At 44.8% G+C, this 23,089-nt stretch overlaps 1 protein-coding gene across 7 annotated transcripts in view; it reads left to right on the plus strand.

Annotated features, from left to right (window-relative positions):
* The first annotated feature begins 317 nt into the window (after positions 1 to 317).
* LOC117573817 (serine/threonine-protein kinase Doa) overlaps positions 318 to 23,089 on the plus strand; it is a 33,755-nt gene continuing 10,983 nt past the window's right edge. Inside the window, exons 1-5 of one of the 7 annotated variants that reach the window (XM_034257242.2) lie at positions 318 to 387; positions 457 to 770; positions 1,805 to 1,923; positions 2,313 to 2,408; positions 11,969 to 12,173. In XM_034257242.2, the coding sequence (XP_034113133.1) occupies positions 570 to 770; positions 1,805 to 1,923; positions 2,313 to 2,408; positions 11,969 to 12,173 (621 nt within the window). In that variant the 5' untranslated portion in view covers positions 318 to 387; positions 457 to 569. Of the gene's footprint in view, positions 388 to 456; positions 771 to 1,804; positions 1,924 to 2,312; positions 2,409 to 3,941; positions 4,112 to 5,467; positions 7,219 to 11,968; positions 12,174 to 15,549; positions 17,839 to 18,180; positions 21,879 to 23,089 lie in introns of those variants that run through there. The other 6 variants (XM_052007492.1, XM_034257239.2, XM_034257240.2 and 3 more) reach the window with 6 other exon arrangements.

Below are 23,089 nucleotides of genomic sequence, written 5' to 3' on the forward strand. Positions count from 1 at the left end.
CTTTGCTTGCGACAATGGGGCAACGCCAAACCGTCTGCGGCAAAGTTGACAGTGTGGCCATTACATAGCCACCTAAACTCTAGTATACTACTAATTTGCACTCATGCTTTGCATAATTAACGCTGTTTTCAAAATAAAAAAAAAAAAACTATTGAAATAATAACACTTGTTGACAAAAATTTTGGTTGCATAAAAAATAAATAAAGTGTTCCCATGCTTTGAATTATGCACCTAGTATATTTGGTATAAATTTTGGTATTTAATATACTATTTTAAAATGCATCTTCGGTCACTTTCAAAAAAAGTCAGCTGCTGACGCGCTTGGCTTGTCCTTAATTTCAACTGTTTCTAAACCAATTTGGAAACAACGTTACCCTTGCATTTCTTGTAAGTAAATATAAAAAATATTATTGGCTGTTATAATTATACAATCTGCATATGAACTGGAAAATATAGCACGATGGCCGATCTGGACAACTGCCGCACCTGAAAGCAACAGAAAATTGCGCCAAAAAGTACAAAACACAAACTGACGCTAGCCGAAAAGGCAACAAGTGCAATTAGACTAAATGTTCACAAACATATCACATAAAACAAATAATACTTGGCGTATGCTAAACGAGATAATAGGAGGATTGTGGAATCGATTATATTTGCCTCGATCGCCGTTTTTAGCACTTCCAGCACCGCCACTAGCGAAAGAGGCCGAGACCGCAGTGCCCAACTCACAAGGCGGCCAATCGGAGCAGCAAACGCGAGAAGAAGCAGAGGTAAGATAATTACGAAGACAAGACATTTTACGTATGTATGAACGAACGATATGATAGGTCAGACAAACGGACAGCCTGCTCGCTATCCAAATATCTACAAACGCTTCAATTCGGCTGTTTTCATAACTACGTTGCGCACTTTTAGCTGCTGTAGCGTTGCCACTCATTAGCAAATTTCTTTCCATAATTAAACTAAATGTTGACAAGTTATAATTACTGCAATGCTACAAAAGTTTTTATTATGGGGATTTAAACAATTCCCGCCTGATAAACAAAATATGTGCATGCATATGGCTGTGTTGGTGCAATTAAAATGCCGCAAGTATTTTAAGTGAGTTGGCAGCCCTGAAACGCAGCGTTTTCTTACCAGGTGGTAACTCGCGGCAGCAGACGTGGTGAATATGATGAGTGACGTGAAATATGTGTAGAAAAAACACGATTTTCACAAAAAGAAAATTAAAGTAAACTTCGAAGTGATTTGTGTATCTTTAAAACAAAAGGATTAAGTACAGAGGCCGTTGTGAGACCTATTGAGAAATTGTGCGAAGATCGCGCGCATTCCATAAGTGGCCAACCAGCAAAATTAGACAGCTGCGTAAATTAGGCAGACGCTGTGGCTTTGTGTGAGGCAAACAACAAACACAAGCAAACAAGAGAAGATATATGTATTCGCATTCGCAGATTTCGCGCTGCCATTTATTATACGTCTAATAAAACAAAATAAGTGTACCGTGCTAATTGAAAGGTATTGGAATTCGCGATGTCCTCTATGCAAAGCAAAGTACAGGCAAAAATGTAAAGCTCAACACACGCAAAGCATTGCAATCGACACACGCACACACACGTGTGCACACATACAGAGGCAAAGATACTCACCTTTGCCTTTGGCTCTAGCAAAATATACAACACCTTTGCTTTGCTTTGCTTTTTGTTGAAACGAGCGTATGACGTAGCTGCAATATTTTGTATAATATATACTTCAGTAGATATGATGATTAGTTGAAATAATGTATACGCTTTTGCCTTCCTTATAGATGCCACGAACACGGAGACGCCATCACTCGAGGGATCGATCCTCAGCCGGCACACGAGACAAACGGAGACGGCTCGATACTGGCGATCTATCGCCACCCTTAGTTGAAGCACCGTCGCCGTAAGTAGACACAACTACATGCATACATAGAGATTTGTGCTTATAATACATGCATGCATAAGGCATAAGCATATGCATACCCAATTGTATTTTGACTGCGGACTGTCTAGCTGCCAGACAGCAGAATTGGATTGGGCCTGTTCATCTTTCTTTTGAACTTCTGGCTCGATCTCACGAATGTGCGAGCGGGTTTTTTCATGAGTAACCTTACTGATCGCCTAGAAGCCGTGGATGATATGCGGTATTGCAATTCATCGCATTTTGTGGCATGCCAGCCCATGAAATACAATTGGGTATGCCTGGGCACATATCTCTCTCAATGGCACTAACAAATTTGTGTGGTGTTTTGTTATTATATCTTTGGCTTTCTCATCATATTTTATAAATAGGCCCCGCATCACCAAAACACATCACACCAGATCAGCGGCCAAACGACGCAGGCATGAACTTGATGCCAACACTTCACATATACCCAAGGAGCCGACGTAAGTAGTCCTGAAAAAAAAAATACTTAGTAATAGATAGCAATAGTAATTCGCTTGGTGTAATTCTTTTTGAGATCTCTGCTCGTGCACAACTCCTTGCGGTGGCCGCTTTTTCTTTGTAATGGCTTTTAAATGATCGTTTTTTTAATAGCCTGGCGTCGTTAAAGCTGCAGTCAAGACAAATTCACGTTGGCCCATATAAGGCAGGTGAAACTCGTGCTCTTATGTCGAGTCATCCTCGATCCTTTCTCCTCCCTCTCCTGCTGCTTTTTTTCTTTTAATTTCGAATTTATGTGGAGACTGCGATTTCTTTGTGTCACAATTAACCCGTTTCACTTTGGCTTAAAGCGTAGGCGTTTATCCTGCCCCGTTGCATTTCCTTGCTGCAGTTGATTTAATTTATTCGCCTGCGTATTTAAAACAGATTTGCATATTACTCAAATCAGCAGCAGACTGCAGACTACAACAACAACCGACAGAGAACAACGCGAAGTGAGGCGCGACTTTGTCTCTGTCGCATTTATTATTGTTTTTTGTATTTTTTATAAACTTGGAATGGCCTTTTTAGGCATGGCCTCTGCCACGGCCGCAGCATCTCGACATGTCGTGGTTGAGTTTGTCGCATTTTGTAATTTATTTGCCACAATATAACAGCGCACAGCGTCGCCGCTTTCTTTGTCGTAAACTTCTTGAATTCATGTGCAGCAATCGCCTTTTGTTTATTAACCTTTTCATTTTGCAATTAAACCGCTTGGCAAGTGCTCGCTCTCAGATTAATTGCTAAATCAGTGACTTGACTTACTCATTATTCATCCGGCGCCACTCTCAACGCGGAAGTGTCAAAAAAAAAAAAAAAACGCATTAAAAAAACATACGCAAAAGAAAATCTACACCTCAAGTATCTAAATATGAAAGTCAATCCATGATGGACAAAGATCGCATTCAAACTTTGTTAATGAAAACTGCATCCTGATTCCATGCAGAGTATTTTGCGTAATTTATCAAACTTAAGTGAAGTCTTCGTGAACATCTTATTAGATATATTTCCAAGAATTGTCAGGTGGATCAAATAAGTAGTTTATTTCATAAAGTTTTAGACTCTGCAGAGTTTATAAATTCACACTCGAAGTTTAAATCCATAGCATAAACTCTCTCTCGTCTGCACAGTTTTTGTTTGTTTACTAAATTTTCGATATAATATATTCGCAAAATGAAAACATTGGCGCACTTCCGCTATTTATCACTCTTGGCTGTATACGAGTATTTACAATTGGAATTGTTTAAATGTATTCTTCACCGCCGTATGAACCGGGTATCGGTTCAGTATCAATTGGTTGCACACACGCACGGCGAATTCAGCATGCTGATCGCATTGTAAACTGGAAATGCGGCGACGGCGAAGTCGGCACGACAATCCAGCAGTGTTGTCGTTGTGAGCGAACGAGGGAGAGAGCAAGCTTGAAGCAACCGAGCAAAAGCGAGCGAGCAAGAAATTGAGCGACCGACACTTGTTCGCTGCGGACTTGTCGCCACAAAGCTCAGTCGCAACGACAACTTGCAAGCGAATGGAGGTGCTGGCTTCTTCTTCGGTCGACGTCGCCGCCGTGCAGCCTCAAAGCAACAATTAATAAGTTAAAAACAAACCGATAATCAAGTGCGCCTTTATGAAAAACACAAAAGTACGACAAGAAGAAGAAATAAATGTAAAGTGTGTTCATAATTTTCAACAAATGCAGCTGTCAAGTGTGTGCAATTTGTTGGTGTGCGTGAGAATGTGTAGTGCATATTGAAATGGCTGCAAGAGCAGCAATAAAATGATCAGCAAACAGTCGCAAAACGTTTTGTTTATGCATCCTGCAAAATGAACAATGTGCTTCTGTTGTTGGTTATGCGATTTATTAAAATCAAAATATTCATAAAAACGCTTTCAATGCTGTGTGTGCATTTCGTTAGTCGTGTAGTATAGAAATTGAAAAAAATCACATTGTGCCGTCTTGGGCAAGAACTTGACTTGGTTGGGTTAACTAACTTTGATAAGATATGACGACGACGACGACGACACAGAGACGCCTACGACCAACTCGCACATTCAACTAGCTCTTATCGCAATAGAGATCGGGATCGCTCGACTACAGCTGCGATTGCGACAGAGAGACAGAGACAGAGACACACAGAGTGTTCAGTTCGATTGCTAGCAGAGAGCTCACACCGGACGTTTAAAGGGATTTCCACGCATTTCCGATACGAACTCTCTTCGCATTACTCATGTTGTTGTGTTGTCGTCACTTGAGTCATTAGGCAAATCAGCGGTAACAACAGCAGCTGTAGTCGAAGCTGCGGCAACAAGTTGTCGATTCGTCGATTCAGTGATCAACTTTTGTTGACCCGTTTTATGTTTGTGTTTCCTTTTCAAATCAGGTGGAAAACTGGTCGGAGGATTTGTGTATCTGCTGCATCCGCTACTTTCTACCAAAGTTTACAAATTGCATAAACTGCAAAAACTGGTTAGGCTCTTGAAAACGAAAACGAAAACGAAAAGGAAAAGGAATGGGTAAAGGAAAGGGGCTGGGCGGGCGGTTGTTTGGCTATCAATGAACTTGTCAATTGGATTTGGTTTTCGCTGATGCGAGGCGAAATGGACAAAATCGCAGCTATGTTATGTTAGGTTCAGGGTTATTTTAACAGCTAATTGAATTTTTGCAACACGCTGTTGACAGCTGCTACAGCCGCAGCAACAAATGCGGCCAACGAGAAGTCGCATAAATGCTCTACTTGCTGCAACTGCAATTGCTGCGATGTGGCAAGGGGCAAGGGGCACCTTCAAGTCGCAAATAGTCGGCAACGAGACAGCTCAATTCATAAGCCAATGAAAACGTGTTAAGTACATAAAAAGTGCTCGATAATTTATTAAAGTAACACGGACAACCGACGAGTGAGGAAAGGGAAAAGAGGCCAGGAAGGTTATTTGGTTGTGTCGATTGTGTTGTATCATTTGGGTTAGGCTCGTGTGTGCACAGCATTGGAAATGAATTGAATTGTGTTATATTGAAATGTTGCAGATGCAAAGATAAAGTATTACATGCAAATGAAAACGACAACGCGTTTAAAGTAAATGAAACAAAATAAAACCGTTTAAATTACAACGCCAAATCAACAATAACATCATCCACAACGAATATTATTAACGTCGACAACAGGAGTAACAACTATAAGCTAACAAAATGCCCATCGTAGGACAGCAGTATGCCAATGGATTTCGTCCTTACAGCTCATTTCGAGTGCCTCGCAGCAGTTGTGGCAACAACAGCAACACCAACTCCACCAACAACAACAGTAATCAAAATGGTGCCAACAGAACGTCGAGTAAGACGACAACTGTCAGCAGCAACAGTAAAAATAACACAGCCTTAAGCTCTTCCTGCTCGTCATCATCATCTCTCAATCAGCAGGGAGGCAATATGGGAAGCAACAACAGCAACAGCAGTTTTAGCAGACAGCAACCATGGAGAAGCAGCTACTGCAGTAGCAATCATCGCAGGTTGCATCAGGAGCCGCTGCAACAGTTGCAGCTGAAGCAGCAACAGCAGCTGCAACAGGAGCGCAATGTGAAGCCGTTGACACCAAAGCTGATCAGGCGCATTGAGAACACGTGTGCTTCCTCTAACACCGCTGCCACAGTCTCGAGCTCCCGCTACGGAAAAGCCAAAGCGCCTGCGCCTCCAGCGAATCCTTCACAGACAGCTGCCAGGCAGCGGACAACGAATCAAAGTGCGTTGTCAAAGTCGCAGGCCGTGAATCAATCACAAAAGCGCGCCTACCAAGCCGCCAGCAACCTCACTCATCGGGGCGCCAAGGAGAATTGTCCGGCGAGGAATACTCTGCGCTCCAGCAAGAATTATCCGGCTCCAATGCCGCCACAGCAGACGCAGCCAACACAACAACAGCCGCGAAAGCTGCAAAATGATCTCACACCATTAGCGCAACGCAGACAATTACCGGCGACGCCTAAGTTGAGCCTTAGACAGCGCACAGTTGCAGCTGCTGGCACTGAGGGAGGCGCCTCCTCGACGGGTTCAAGTGATTCCCACGATTCGCCCAGACTGAAAAAAGCATACTCGAAAAAGTTTCCCCAGGGATTGCCGTTTGAAGACGAGTTCTACGGCTGTCGTAATCGCTCCTACTCGCAATCCTCCAGCAACTATAGTTTCTACAGTTCCGTGGGAGCGCCAGCGACTCCTCATGATGATGACGACGAGGATGATGAGTTCCAGCGCAAGCCATCCACAGATGATGCGCTTTATGTGGACTTCTCCAAGGTGGTACACAGTCACAAGCAACAACGACAGTATGTGCCAGCCAGCTCCTGGATACGCGCTTCTCCCGATCACGATCACGATAATGACGAGCTGCACAATGCAGTCACACTAACTCCGACCCAACAGCGACGCAAGAGCGCCAAGTATGCGCGATCCATGCACGAGTATCTCTACAGCGATGACAACCACTCGACCACGACCACAACGACACCGAAAACAAAACATCGACTCCCTGTCGTCGAGGAGCCCGAGGATGGCTATTATAGCTACGCAGCCGGCACTCCTGACCCACAGACTCCGCCCCTGCCTGTGGACAAAACGGATATCTATGTGGCCGCAGCATCGTGGGCACCCAAGCCGCTCTATCCTGACCGCGTTTTGCTGCCCCACGCCGATTCCAACAACAATCGCAGTGATCACAGAAGCAACCAACAGCAGCATCAGCAAACGCGACGTCGCTCTGAGCACTTGGGTTCCACGACGTGTGAGTATACGTGAGTATCTTCCATGGAGCTCCATGCGGAAACTGCAGCTATATTCAAGTGCTGACCACCGGAGCATGTTTAAGCTCTTGCCTTTTTGCTTTTTTCCTCTTGCCTGCTCTTGCTGCTGACTAAGCGTTCTGTCTGTCAGCACTTCAAATTCAAGTCGTTCTCCACTCGTCGGTTGGCGTTGTGCCGCTATACCTCAAGATCTCTCTGCCAAATTTGGTCAAGCACCGCCGCCCCTACTTATAAAATTTGCGTCAAGCCCCAACTGAACTCGACTCAACTCATTAGGCAATCTTAGCGCCGGTTCAGTTGGACAACGCTCGAAAGTATTTGGTGTTCTACGTGCCGATGGCGTTGAATATGTGCTTGGCACACTTCAGGGGCCAGAGTGCGAGTTGTTCAGTTCAGTTATGACCTCATTGTTATTGGGAAATCGAATTGTAGCCAGCTGATCAAGTTTGTCAATATCAGGAAACCATTTGGACTTCGCTTCTTTTTTAATGTATGATGATAGGATTCTTTTAGGTAGTCTTGAAGCTGCCAACTAAGATTATTTGTTATTAGAGCGCTCTTAACTGTTTTATGTGTTATCTGAAGAATCTTTGAAATGTCCTTTAGTGGAATATTTGGATTAAATTCCCTGCTCTTTAGCTGTTCTCTGCGCATTACTTTGTTTGACTAGAGGCTACAACTCGCTTCTGTTTTGCTTTTGAGCTCGTTTATCTGACGTTTATCGCGCTCCAAAACAAATCGGAAAACCGGACCTGTCTCCGTATACCATATACGCTCATAATTGATGCGACTACCGCCGGCAACAACAACACCAACAGCAACAGCAATCAAACTGAGGCAGCAACAACAATGAAGTTGTCTCCATGCTCTCGACTCTGTCTTGACTTTTGAGTTCACTATTCTCGAGCAGTTCCGACAACTGCAAGGTAGCCCGAAAATTTACACATGCAACTTTGAGATTTGAGTGCTTCGAGTGGCTGCCCCTCTCCCCGCTCCCCCCTCTCCTAGTCCAAAGTCGCCATTTGACTGCGCGCTGGGGAAATGTTTTATGTGAAATGATTTGTATTTGTTTTTATTATTTTTATTTTGATTTTTATTGACTTCCTATTTAAGCATGCACCCAAAAGGTGATTGACTACAGACAGCAACAACAGAAAGCACCACAATAACAACAACACTTATGCAGTATCGAATTATCTTTTAGAATTCTCTTTGTGTATATCACAAAAATTGAATTTACTTCCTTTTTCAGTTGTTGCTGGGATCTCAAAACGATCGAAATTGAACGAACTTTTTTGTTTTGTTTCACTCGCGTTTTTTCGTTGTTGATTTCGCTTAACTGTTTGTTTTTGTTAACTGTAATGGCCGGCTTCGGCTTCGACACTCCGCCTGACCAGTCGGGGAGAGCTCTGTGCACATTGTTGACAGTACGCGGAGGGTAGAGTATTGAGTGTACACTGTACAGTGTACAGTATACATTACATTACGTTCATTGAACCTCGAGAGACGCGTGCGATCTTTACTTGGATAATGGACGCCTGCATAACTGGCAAGCGAACAGACAGACGGACAGATGGACAGACAGACAGACTGGCAGACTTGGAGACTCAATGGTGTCGCTGACTCAGCGAACGCTGCCTCTACTCCTTACATTGAAGCTCGCCCTGACGCATAAAGCGAAATCTTTGCGGCAAATTGTCTGCTGTTGTCTCTTTTATTTGCAATGCTCTCGTTTTGTTTGATCAATTGGGTGTCTGTGTTGTCATGTTGACTGTTGACTGTTGTCTTGTGTGCGCAGACGCAACCAACCAATGACCTTGGCGATTGCTAAACTCAAAGGCTCGCCGCTTCACGCCACGCCGCCCGCCCTTGATTCGCCTTGTCTCGTTTCGCTTTGCCACCCAGATCAATTTGCATAATGCCGTTACTCATGTTGGTATTTATTCTTCATATTATTTACAATATTTGTAACGGCATTTTGTATTGTCATTTTGCCAAGCTTCATCATAGCTTCATTGACAAAAGCCACGACTCGCTGCCGTTGTTGTCATCGCCTATTTGCTTCAAGACAAAACAAATAATTCCGGTTTCAAACCTCTCAACTTTTCGCATTTGACCGTTCTCGAATATTAGCTTGAATTTGATTCTACAACTTTTAAATTCTTGGCTAGATCTGAAATCTTGATCTGGGAAAGTTTCCAAAAGAGTTCAACTGAAAATTCATAGCTTGATTATAAAGCTAGAGAACAGTTAGAAACGTATCAAATATTTGAATTCAGATGTCAACTCCTTCTTTGTGTATGTTCGATTTCCATATGTGACGCATGCGTTTGCATTCAGTTCAATTGACGCTCTGAATCGAACAACAATAACAAAGCATTTACTCTGAGTATTATGCATTTATATATAAACACTAGCATATGGATACTCATGTGTGCTGTTGTGGTTGCTTCACGGGAGGGGGTGGGGAGGGGGGGGAGTATGGTTTTGCTTAATGTATTTATGGCATTTTCAGGGTCAGCGCAACAAAAATATATATCTCGTCGAATCACAACAAATAAATGTTTGTCGGCTGTTGGCCGCTGGCTGTGTTAACTGCTAGTGGGCTTAAAGTGTCTTGGCTCTGTGCTCTATGTAAATCATACGAAAACTGGTTTTCGAATGATTAATTTCATAACTCAATAGCACAAACTAGCAAGAGCCCCAACAGTCAAAGAAATAATTCTCACATGAGTTGGAACTCATGGCAACTCTTCGCAGGCCATTTATGCCATTTAGAATCGAAGTCGGATGGTACGGAAAAATTTCACGTACTTAAATGTTTTTTGAACGATACGATGTTTTAATATTTACCATCAGCCATTCGGAATATTTTGTGGCAATAAGCAGGAAAAACTTGTGAAAACTTGAACCTAATTGCGAAAATAAACAACGTCATGTTACGAAGACCTTAATAGCTCTTAATATGGGTGCGTCCACCTCATAATCAAAAAAATATTCGTTGTATTCTTCAAATTGAGTGATTTATCTATTTATACCTTAATTTAAAGTTTCAAATGCAGTTTAGATATCGTCGTTATGCAATAAAGCCAGTCGAAGACAGTTGCCTTAAGCTAGATCTCTAAGTTTTATAGCCGTAATACGTAATAATTTATTCCGCCCAAATCGCTCAGTTATTTATTGAGCTAGCTCTGGCTTTCGAGGCAAGTGCGAAAAGTTCCACAAGTTCAAATTGACGAATCATCATTAATATCCAATTAAAATACGAATATGTTCCCTCAAATGGTATGCTCTAATTTGCACGCGTCGCGTCATTAATCAAGACTCAGAAATTTACTCGTTTAAGAATATGAGCTATGAGAGCGAGAGGAGCTCAAAAACATTTTGAAATTGCTTTGACCAGAAAGCCAATCTTTCAATCAGTCATTGAGCTTCTCACTCGCTATAGATTTACGTATTCGTATTCTATTAACTACCGTATTGCCTTAAGAGGCAGTCGAAAATCTTTTGTTGTTCTTTCTGATGGTTGATAGTGCGATGCTGGCCAGAGTGGCAAATGATTTGAGCCTACATTCGATATTCATTCGGGGCGCTGACTTTTTGACTGTTTCCTCACAATCTGGCTTTAAAAGAGCGCAGGCGTTGAGCTCTGCAGCTGTCTAACCAGGTGTGTGTGTGTGTTTCTATTGATGTGTGTGTGTGTGCGAGTGTAACGTACTTGTAGTCAAAGTCACTTTCAGCTTCGTTGCGTTCTCATAATTTTTGTGACCAAATTTAGAGGCGCTCCACAGCTGATGTGGGCGAGAGTGAACCGAAAAATCAGAGTTGCGCAATCGCTGATTGTCTCTCAAGTTGTTCAGGCATTGAGCGCTTGAGAGCAGCTGTTTCATAGTTGTTAGCTTATTAGCATTTGCTTGTCTTTGACTTCTTGGGCTGCCTAGGTCAGTTATCTGAGTGCGGATCGGATTTGATTTGGATCTGTAGTTGTTGCTGTCTCTGTTGCTGATTCATGCCAAGATCTGGCTGCGGCTCAACTGGCGGCCACTGACTGCCTGCTGCCCACCCGCATCTGCAGTTTGCTTGGGCGTGTCGTAGTCTCATGGGTGCGAGTGTGTGTGTGCGTGTGTGTGTGTGTGCTTATGTTCCATTGATGTAATATGATGGGGCTACCGTTGTTATTGACACAGTTTCTGGCCTTGCTCGTTGCTTCTGTCACCGTCTCTGGGCTTTGGGTTCAGCTTAGTACTTGTAAAGTATTTCGACAGTGGTTGTTGTAAGTGCCCCCGGTTGGTGTCAAATGCCCTGCCACTTAGCCGAGTTGGCCAACGACGACGCACTCTCAAAGGCATGTCGCTTAAGGTGGGCAGACTGCCAACCAACCAAAGCTAACCAAGCACTCACCCAGTCAGCCAGCCAGCCATCCGGCCAAGTTGATTAACTTGATTGGTAACGCAAATTCGCATGTTCGCCAACACACGCCAAGAACTCAGGCGAGTTGCGAGTTGCGCGAGCAGCGAGAGGCAAAGCAAAGTAACCGGAGCAACAGCTTAGCTGTTAAGTAGCTTTCCATGTTGTGACTCCGTTTACTGTCCAATTCTCTTGCTGTCCACATTTTGTCTATAATCCGTAATTCGACAGTTCGCTCTGGGCGTTCACTCAAGGTCGGCCATTCATCCATATAAAATCTATTCTATGTGTATACATTATTAAATAATACTCGATCACGTGTCTGTCTTTTCAGTTTTGATGAAAGCATTTCGTCTTCCCGTCGCAGAAAGGAGCGTTCAAAACGTTCGCATCGCAAATCGCCCGTCTCGGGCCGACGACAGCACAACAAGTATCGTTACAGGGACGAGACCTCGCACTCAAGCTCACGCCGGAGACATCGGGATCGCGCCAAGGATGAGCGTGACAGTGGGCGCAACAATCGCCAATCACAAGCTAAGGTAAAAACTTTTCATTTTCTAAATACAAATGCGAAACAAACGAACATTTAGGCTGAGAGCAACGAACCAAGAAAATCTAAATCAAATGCTAAATGCTAAATAATAGGTATGGTAAAAACAATATTAAGGCTCTCTTACGAACGAATCCCAATTCAAATAAGTACATGATCAAGTTTTCTTTATCCTTTTGTACCCTTGCCCCACCCTCTATGAGGAGGTTATGTCAGCTGACTCTCTCTCACCTCGCTTGCCAATTTTGTTCCCATTGTTTTTTGTTTATCTATAAGTTTTTTTTTGTTTGTGTCTCTCGTATTAGTTATCGAATTGCATTCAGAACATGCTGTTCTTCAAGCGCTATTTAGAAAAGTCCCAGCTGACTGCCAAGCAGTTTGAGAGTTCTCAAATTCCATGCAACTTTAAGATGCGTGATCTTCCTGCCCAGCGTCGAAGTGGACGATTCGACAACCATCGCGATCTGCTCTTGCAGAGTTCATCGATGCGCTTCATGCCGTACGTGGATGATTGGATCGTCGTCGAGTACTTTGCTGATCACGATAGTGATTATCTAGTGAGCATCCACAATTTACGAAATACCATTTACCTTGTGCACCTGACCACAGTCTTAGCGTTAATGTCATGTGCCTGATTCTTCTTTGATCTGTCCACTCATCCACTCATTCGTTCTCTTTGTACAACATAACAATCGGCAACTTATTCGCCAATTTGTTTTAAATATCTCTTTGCATTTGAACAGAGTGTTAAATGTATGTTAGATTAACATTGCATATCCCAAATATTTCATGATAAGCGATAAGCAAATACCACAAAAATAATAGTCATAGCAGAAATAGATGGCATCTCAGATTAAGATACTACGTCGACTTCCCTGCGAGATGATGCGACGTTGATGTTAATCTGCAGAATAAATTGCTCTGCTCTCGCCTTGTGTTGCCATGCTTTGCCTTGCCTTGCTGCTGACCTCGATTTGTTTGATTCAATTGATCATTCAACGACGTTCACAGCATATTGGCTGACAGATGGCGAGCGGGCTGCGCAGAAGATCTCATGCCAGTCAGTGCTAATTTCGCCGCCAATTGGGTGGCTGACCACAATATATCGTGAGTGGATCACGCACAATTACAATTACAAACTGTTAGTTACACATAGTCTCGTCGTTATTCAAGATTCAGTACTTTCGGCAATTGGAGCAACAGCACAAACAATATGCGCAAAAAACGGCGGCTGTGGCGTCAAATGGAAACTCGAGCAGGCAAAAGGACTCTGACAGCGATGAAGTCAGAGCTGAGATCAGTCGCTGTTTGCTTTTGAAACGTCAAAGGAATCTATTCGACTTGGTGGCACTCTGCGATATGCCCATGGACCGATATGTCGGCGACAATTGGATTGTCGAGGAGTACTTTGTCGATCACACTGACGATTATCTAGTGAGTGAGCGATTGCTCGTTCTCTCCTCTCTCACATTCTCTGTTTGTTCTATTTTCCCTTACTCCCTCCCTCTATGTTGCTCCCTCTCTTAAAACATCTTTGCTGAGTATCTGCAGTCTGCGCATGTCTCTCTCTTTTGTCAATTCTGTCGTTTTAGCTTTTTCCCGTTAAATTTTATATTATCGAAGATTTTCCAGTTTTTGAAATGTAACATCTATCAAATGTGTAGACGACCCTTTGAAAATGTTGAATATTCTAAGTTCACTTTTCAAAAAATTACGATATTATCTGCTTTTCAATGTTGGCTGTATGTTTTATAATCCCCAAAGTTGGCAACACTGCTCTCGACCAGCAGCTGATCCGAGAGATGCGCGCGCAGCTTCTTCGCCTGTGTTTGTGTCTGTATTTGCCATTTGCTCAAAGACTGTGCTGCTTTCTTTGGGATTTCGTATTTGTGGCTGCCTTGCCGCCATTGGAGAAAAATTAAAAATACCACACACGAAAGCGAAACATACAAACGAATTTTAGTTAGCGCTGCTTGTGTTTTTTTCCGTTTTCCGTTTCGCTTTTCATTTTTCTCAATTTGAAACTGAAACAGAAACAGATTCAAATATTCGTTCTTCGGATGTGTATCGTCGCCCATCGTCGTCGTTGTCGCTGTCTTTTCAGGCCTTTAGCTAACTTAAAGCAAAGGTACGTCGTCGTCCATGATTCGAGTTCGTGGTCCGTGCTCCACACGCGGATCTTCCTCCCTCTCTCTCTCGCTCTCTATCTCTATCACACTGTCGCGAATTTGTTTATAATTCTACATGTGTGTGTGTGTGTGGTGTGCTTGCGTGTATGTGTGTGCGTGTGAGGTGTTTAATATTGGAAAATTACTCGTATGTAATCATTGCGATTAAGACACATAACATAGAAAACTCTTGGGGTAACTGCTTACAAAATTTAAACGAAATCGAAATTGAAACTGAAATGAAACAATTGTTAAGCAGCACGCGTGATATAATCAGGCAGCAAGCCCAACAACAACAAAGTATACAATAAGAGAATTTAAGTGCTTTAAAAATAAAATTGAAGCACCTAAAAACAAAACAAAAAACTACAAAAGTGCCGCAGTGTCGTCAAATAAAAAATAACATCACATCGATCGTACAAACTTACTAAATGTACTTGCGCACATTTACCAAATTGCTTCATAAACAGTCTGAAAATATGCAAATTCAATTCGAATTGGAGTAAACGTGGAATGTAGAATGCGTTAAATTTGAAGGCAGCTTCAACTTTGCACTTTGCAAAGTAGATTACGATCAGTAGAGTCAGAGATCAAGAGATCGATTTCTCTCAATGCATACATGTAAAAATCAGCGGTGAAAAATCAAGAGGGCAAACAGAAAATCAAAACAAAAACGCTGAACTAATAAACATCAACAGCAACAACTACAAATGCAAATCGGAGCACACTCTCGCTATTTAAAGTGTCTATAGATACTTGTGCATGCATGTAGCATTCGAGATCAGCAGCAGAGGGATTATTCATCTCATGCTGATCTTTGATGCTACCACCTCTTCTTCTTCTTCTTCTTCGTTGATGAGAAATCTTCATTGGTTATTTTTGTAATGTTTGGATTTATTTTTGGTGCGCGCGCGTTATTTCCACAAAAGCATAGCAAAAAGAAAAACATCGAAGAAATGCTAACTAGGGACATTTCGATTTACAGATCGTTTTGTGTGCAGTGCATGTGTATTTGTCACATATAAATTCGAATAATTCATATTATTTTGCACTTGACAGTTCTTTGCTGGAGGTCTTACTGTAGTTGATGTAGTAGCGCACATACTATATAACACATATAGTACATATTTATATGTACTGTCTGTCTGAGTGAACATTAATATTTCCATATGTACCATATATAATATACAACTGCGCAAATTTACGTTGTCGTCGTTTTGTTAAAAATAAAAACAGATTTTGAACCGTGCACATAGCAGAGCAGAGCAGAGGGAACTAGCTAGAGACGAAGCCGATGGCAGATATCTACGATATATACGAGAGTATAACATCATCCAGATACATAAATAGTTCGCTGGCTGGCAGGGCACGTCACTCACTTGGTCAGAGTCGCGGAACAGATCCAGCGATCACTGCCTCGAATATATAGGGCAAGATGCAAGGGAATTTTAATTCATGATTTGTTTACGGGTCCACTCGGTAAAGAGCGCGAGAGAAGCAAGTTAGCTAACCCGAAGAATCTTTCAGGTGCTAGTGCAGACATCGAACATAATATATGTGCTCTGGTATTGCTTTTTAGTATCGAGTGGGTGGCGTCAATGTGAATGAATGAAGGGGAGAACTCTTTGTGTTTTCAATTGTACCTCTTAGTATATGTATATGTGGTTGGTGCTCTTGTTGTTGTTGGCGACTACTTGATCAATTAATAAGTCACGTCCAAATTAAATGCGGCATGCACTTTATTTGCCAAAATGCCAATGAGGCATTGACATTGGGAGCACAGCTCTGCTCCCTCACCATCCACCTTATCTTTATCAGACCACCCTCCCCCCATGCCCACAGTTGAACAGGGCTATCGAGAATCGAGCAAGTAGCAGGTTTCTTTATTGCAAACGCTAGCAGCATCGCGAGTCGCGCCGAGCAAGTCGAAGCAAACGCAATTCGAATGCAATTGCATTTCCCAGTCACAAAAAAATAATTAGATAACAGATTCAGATTCAAGTATATTAAGTATACGCTCAGTAGTAGCAATAGGACACAAACCACAGCCGTGCGATGTCCAACGAACTAAGCGAACTAATCGCGCTCAGCTGCGCAGATCTCACCACTCGACCGGAGGGGGCAAGTGCTGAAATCCAGCTCATCATCGATGCCGAGCGTCGTCTGAGCATTAAGCAAATGACGGCCACAGAGCTGACGAAACTGCGCGCTGCAGCAGCTGCCGAGGCGGAAGCTCAGCATCGTGCTGAAATCGAGGCCAAGGCGCGAGCTCTGGTCGAGGAACAAGTACGTCTGGCTGCCGAAGTCGAGGCCGTGGCGCGGGCGAGAGCAAGGGCCGCTATCGAGGCGGAGGAGAAACTCCAGCGGCAGCGAGTCTTGGGAAGGCAGAACCAGATACAGAATGCAGCGGAACGGCAACAAATTAGTCGAGATGACGACACACCGAGTCCCTCGAGCACCAAGGGAACTTTGCCAGCAACCGCTGCGCAAAGAGATCGTCTTGTTTCACTGCCCAATAATCTAGATGACGATATCGAGGCGGCTACGGGAAGCGGAGACTCCTCGCCTGCCAAGAGCAACTCCTATCTAGCCGACTCCCTTGAGCTGCTGCGCAGTCAGAGAGCAGCTCGCATCAGTCGGGGACGCACACCCTCGGCAGACTCTCGGAACCGTGAAAGAAGTACCGCTCCTGAACGCTCCAGCATAAGCAGTATCAATTCTGCCAGTGCCAGTGTCAGTGTCAGTCGACGTGGCAGCACAGCCAGCGCTGTGAGCAATGATCCGGTTGCAGAGGTAGCCCAAGCGATGCCCAAGTTTCCGCTGTCCAAGACCGTGTCAGCTCCCAACATTATAAATCGACGTCGCAGCAGTCTAACTGCTCTCTTTCCTGGTCCAGCTCCTCTTGTGGCGCCCGAGCCAACACTGCACACAAATCCTGAAGCGCCTGCTACGGTGGAGGACTCGCATCAAGAAGACGGATATCGTGAAATACCCAGCGGCAAGATGGTTCATCGCACAAAGACGCCTCCGCCAGTGGGCGCCAATTTAGGTGTGTGTCTCAAGCGGGTGACGGCGCCAAGTGGCTCGATTACCATCAAGCCCAAAGATTCTCCCATGCTGGGAGTTGTCCTCCGAAAGGTGGAAAAGAAGACGGCGCCACAAAAGAGTATACTGGATGACGACAAGCCCTTGTATCATCTGTCTATTGTGCGTAGTGACCATAAGGAGTACAAGCCCGCTCCAAAGCCCAAGCCTAAGCCCACCGCTCCGCCAGCCTCGAAGCCCTCCTCGGGCGGCATTCTGACTGGACCGCAGGTGGTGCGTACCGTCACTCGTCCGGCGGTGCCGCTGACAAAGCCTCAGCGCCCCCAGCCGGGTGTGCCGATAACAATCACCAAAATCGAAGGCGACAAGATAATCATAATCAAAAAGGTTATAGTACCCAAGAACAGTAAGATACCGGAGCAGTATCTGCAGGTTGGTTGTGTCTGTCTGGTGATATGGGGATGAGATCCCATTGATCTGTTTGAACTGTCTGTTCTGTTGTTGGTGACCTGTTGTTCGTCTAGTGTCAGTTGTGAGTTGTTAGTCTCGTCCTTTATCTGTATCCTTTTTGCTGTTGGATTTGAATTTGCCTCGCTTGCTGCTGCTATCGAGTAAGGATTGTTATCCATTACTGCGCCGACGCACACAACTACACGCAAACATACACGCACTCGTAAATCGAAAATGAATCGTGACTTAAATCGGAAAAGTTAATTAACAAACAAAAATTCAAACGGTAACACTGAATTAGGTTGTGGAACTGAGAAAACTAGTTAAAAACGCATAAAGCTCGTGAACTGTAACGAAATGCTATAAACATCTAGAAAATTCAATTGGAGTGGAGTGGAATTTAACTAAATCGCGTCTTTGAAAGACTGGCAAGAGTTTAAAGTTCGTTAAGTCTTCCGGTAATTTTGCCAATTGCACAAATGAGTCAGGATGCTGGCAAAGCAGCAGCCGCGATCGCAACACCGTCAACGGATAAACAGCTAACACTTGAAGCCGCTGCTGCTGCTCCTCCAATTGCCCCAGTGAATCCACTTGGAGAAGCGGGTGCAATGCAGAAGCAGACGCCAACGCCAGTGCCAGCGAATGGACAACAGTTCTTTCAGCAGGTTGTTTCGCCACAGTTCGCAACGGTGCTCTCCTCCAGTTTTCCGGAAACGCAATGTGCAGTTCGCTCGCCCATCTCATCGCCGCTTGCAGTACGCAAAAACCGATCCTTGCTACCAGCCAGTCCCAAGTCGACGCCGCCTTTGCCGCGAAAGCATCATCCGATGGCATACAATGCGGCAACTGGCGCGATCACAACTCCGACGCGTGTGATGGCAACAGCGAACAGCCAACTGGCCAACAGTCCGGCCTCAAGTATATCGCTGTCGTCGTGCAGCTCGCCTTCGTCGTCGCCTCCTCCAGTGCCGTGCCGAGCACCGAAGCACAAGCAGCCAGTAGCAGGTGAGATCGATCTGGACAAGCTGCTGCAGCAACAGCAGCAGCTGGAAGAGAAGTCAGCGGCCGCAACAAGCAGCGCTAAGTTGGATGCAAATTTCTACGATGCCGAGATCGAGATGATGAACAAGTATCTAAAGAGTCTTCCAGACTACAGCGAACTGGATCGCAAACTGCATCAAGAGTTTAAGGAATGCGAGGATCTCTACGATCGTTTAAAGCGGCAACAACAGCAGCAGCAACCACCTCTGTCAAAATCCAATTCACAGCAGTTGCCGCAGTCAACAGTGCCACCTTCAGTGGCCAGTGGTCTCTGCAAATCGTCGTCCATCAACTTTGCCCAAAACAATAATAACAGGGGTGCTGCACCCCGACTCGCCTATCCCTCGATCTTTGCCCAAACAAGCAGCAATGATCAACCCAAGCTGCAGCGCAGCATCTCCAGCTGCAATATGCCCATTAGCGGCGGCAGCAGCGGAAGTGGCGCTTCAAGCAGTTTTACTCCAACGCGTCCCCAAGGAGCACAGAAAAGTAGTCTGTTGAGCGATTCGACGTTGTCGCTAAACAAACAGCTGATGAACGATTTCTGGAGTGAGAATCTCTGCGGCTCACAGAAGCGTCAGACGCCGAAGCGTACATTCTGGAACTATGAGAAGATCTGTGGTGCCCAACTGGGCGATGCGGGACAACCCTTTAAGATGGACGCGAAGACGGCCAAGACGCTGGCCATATTCGATCCAACTGTTGCCGAGGCGGCCCAAAAGGAGCTGCAGAAGCCACAAAGTCATCGCCTACAGAAGAACGCCTCGTTGTCGCATCTGGATGTGAAGGTCAGACAGGCGGTAACCAAAGACGATCTCTACAAGCTGATTGTCTGCAACGATCAGTCGCCAACAGCACCAAAAACCACGTCCTTCAACAGTCGAGTGCCCGTCAAGCAGCAGCAGCACCCCTCGCTGGCTAGCAACCAGCAGCTGAACAAGAGCATCTCAATGACGCATGTGCCTGGCAATCAGCCGAGTCTAGGAGCAGCTCCAGCTCCATTGCTACGCAGCTCCAGTCGCACGCATATCCCATGCTACATGAAGCATCTGCCATCGCTAAGCCGCAGTACATCAAACTCGGCGATATTAATGCCCACAGCTGCAACGCATCAACAGCAGGTAATGAAGCAGCAACCAGCAATTGCAGCAGCCAATGCAGCGCCAGTCACCAAGCCCACAACTGGCGTGCTTAAAAGCTCCAGCAGTTCCTGCGTGCCCTCGCCTAGATGTGCGGCAGCTCTCTTTCGACGTCCCACGGAAATAGCGAAGCAGCAAGCAGCAACCACTGCAGCAGACTCTACTACAGCAATGGCAACCGGAAGTGCAACAATTGCAGAATCGGCTGCGGAGTGTCCATCGCTGGAACGCAAGTCGGAGAAGAGCAACAGCACTGTGAGCAGCAGCAGCTTCACGGTGACTAACTGCTGCACCACGCACTTGCCACATCTCTCTAAGTTTACCTCATCTTTTCACATACCGTCGTCAACGTCAACATCAACAGCAACGACAACCACAACAGCAACGCCGCAGCAGCAACAAAGTATTGGCAAATTGCAAGTGCCAACAGCAGCAGCCACATCAATAGCAACAACGGCAGCAACAACAACGGCGGCAGCAACCTCATCATCATCAACAACAGCATCATCGTCGTCATCGGCGGCCACAAAACGACAGAAAGATGTCGACAATAAGCTAGAGAAATGCCTTAACGACATGCTTAAGCTAAAGAGCAACAGCAACAATAACAACACCAATAGCATCAACAATGCAATGATGACAGATGAGCACAAAGAAAATGCTGCTACGGTCGGCGTCAGCAAATTCTCTGGCGAGTCGCAAATACCCGTGCCAGTGCAGCTCTACGATCCGCAGAAGCCTCTGATGTCTCAACAGCAGCAGAGAGTTGCCTATCCCATTGGCAAGTCGAATTCAACCTCTCAGCTGTCCATGGGTTACCAGCGATTGCTGCAACAACAACAACAGCAGCAGCAGCAACACCATCAACATTATCCACAGCAGAAGCGAGCATTCTTGAACTGGAACTCATTTGCTTGCTCCACAATGAATGGCAGCAGCGATCCGTTCCAGCATCAGCAGCAGCATCAATCTCATCATCAGCAGCAGCAGCAACATCCCCATAAGCTGCAGCAATCCTACTCCTCGTCACATGTGGCAAAGCAGGCGCCCAAAGTTAACAGCTCGGGACTGAACATTTTCCAGCAGAAGAGCACCAACAAGGAGAACAAGTTCGGCCAATCGATGGCCATGCATCAGTCTCAGTTGCAGCTGCAGTCGCATCCCCATCAGCAGCAGCAACAAGCTGGAATGGCGAATCAGATGTATGGCAACAACAACAACAGCTATCAAGCAATGATCAACTCGAAGCCATCAACAAATTACCATCAACGTCCCGGCGGAGCGCCACTGACGCACTCGGCGTCCTTCTCTGCCGCACAGCGTCCGTCGTTGATGCAACCGCATAGCTTTGGGCTGGGCATGATGAGTCGCAACTACTATAACCTGCCCAAGCAACAGCAACCGACACAACAGCAGCATCAACAACCGCCACTGAGTCACGAGCGAAAACCGCTGCAGACCTTCGATCCGTATGCTTATCCTAAGCCGAGTCAGAGTCAAGTGCTCCACCCCGTCAAATACCAGGCGCAGCCTCAAGTTCAACCACATCCGCATACGCAGTTTCTAAACGCTTCCGTTGGCGGCAACACTGCGCTTCAATACGATCCGAATACAAATACGCAATTGTTTTACGGGTCGTCGTCGTTGGTCATGCAACCGCAGGCGGCAGCGTCAGCGGCGGCGGCACAGCAGCAACCGCAGCTACAACAAAGCAACTCTATCATATTCAACCACTCACAACAACATCAACAACAACCACAGTTACACCACCAGCAACAACAACAACAACAGCAGCAGCAGCAGCAACAAAGTGAAATGTCCAAGTCCGTGCTGGGACTGCATTTCATCGAGGTAGATTCTGATTATGAAGATTGCGCTTCAGATTTGTTATTGTTATTTACTGATCTTGTATTTGCATTATAAACCCTCGTTTGCAGACTTTGTTAATAATAGCCAAAGCAACTAAGGCTGCTTCCAGGTTGTTTTTTGTATTTTTTGCGCTTGCTACCTGCTACCATTACTATTTATTACTAACACACGCACATTATAATTAAACGCCTCGGCATCGCTCGATCTTCCTTCGCCTTCTGCTTCGCCCTCTCGGTCTCGGAGGCAGCTCAGCCTCTGAAAATAGATCGTTGACTCATCAGTGCACTCCAAAGGCCTCCGCTTCGCTTGGGGCCAAGAACACTATTAGAGATTGTGGCGCGCATTTCCTGTGAGAGGTATGAGATACGAGGTGTGAGAAGTGAAAAGTGCCCTCACCCCACCTCCTCGTTCTCTTTCCTTCTTCGATCACCTTGCGTCCCATTGTCGATGCTCTCTCTCTATCTCTTTCTCAGTTGGCCTCTCCCATCAGCGTCTTACATTTGTCGACAGCGACAACGCCAACGACACAACGTTGCACAATCGGGCCAAAAGCAAAAAGCCAAAGGCAAAGGCAAAACACACAACAAGCAATTTGCTGAAATTCAATGTCAATTTTGTGGTTCGCTAAAAATAGCTCCACTCTTAATTTATGTTGTTTATTTATTTAGTGCAGGCACTAAAACATCGAATTAATTTTATCTTTACCTTTATTTGTTAATTGCAATTATATTGTAGAGTATACTTGAGGTGTTTACACCGCTGTATGTTTGCACAACTATTTCCAAAAACTTCTATTTATAATTTCAATCTGAATTTGAACACTCACAAAATGCCAAACAATTGGCTGCTCTTTGGGAATATGTAACATCAACAACGACGGAGAAGGCGAGAATACATAAAACATACTTGTACCGTAGAACAAAACATTATTCTCTTCCTGCTCTCTGAACCGCAAATGTTGCCCAGTCACACCGATCCTTCAATGCCCTTTCACTGATATAAAGTGCAAATGCAATATTCTATTTCTTTTTTTTTATTTGCATTCATTGCGAATAGCATTAATTCACAAGTCAATTTCAAGCCACAGTCGTAGAGTATTCGCATTACGATCTGAGTAGAGCATCTTAAGTTGCTTGTTGTCTGTTGGTTGTGGTTAGTAAAAGTTTTTTTTTTTTTTTTTTTTTGATTTTTTG

This window comes from Drosophila albomicans, chromosome 2R (assembly GCF_009650485.2).
Source record: "Drosophila albomicans strain 15112-1751.03 chromosome 2R, ASM965048v2, whole genome shotgun sequence".
Lineage (NCBI taxonomy): Eukaryota > Metazoa > Arthropoda > Insecta > Diptera > Drosophilidae > Drosophila > Drosophila albomicans.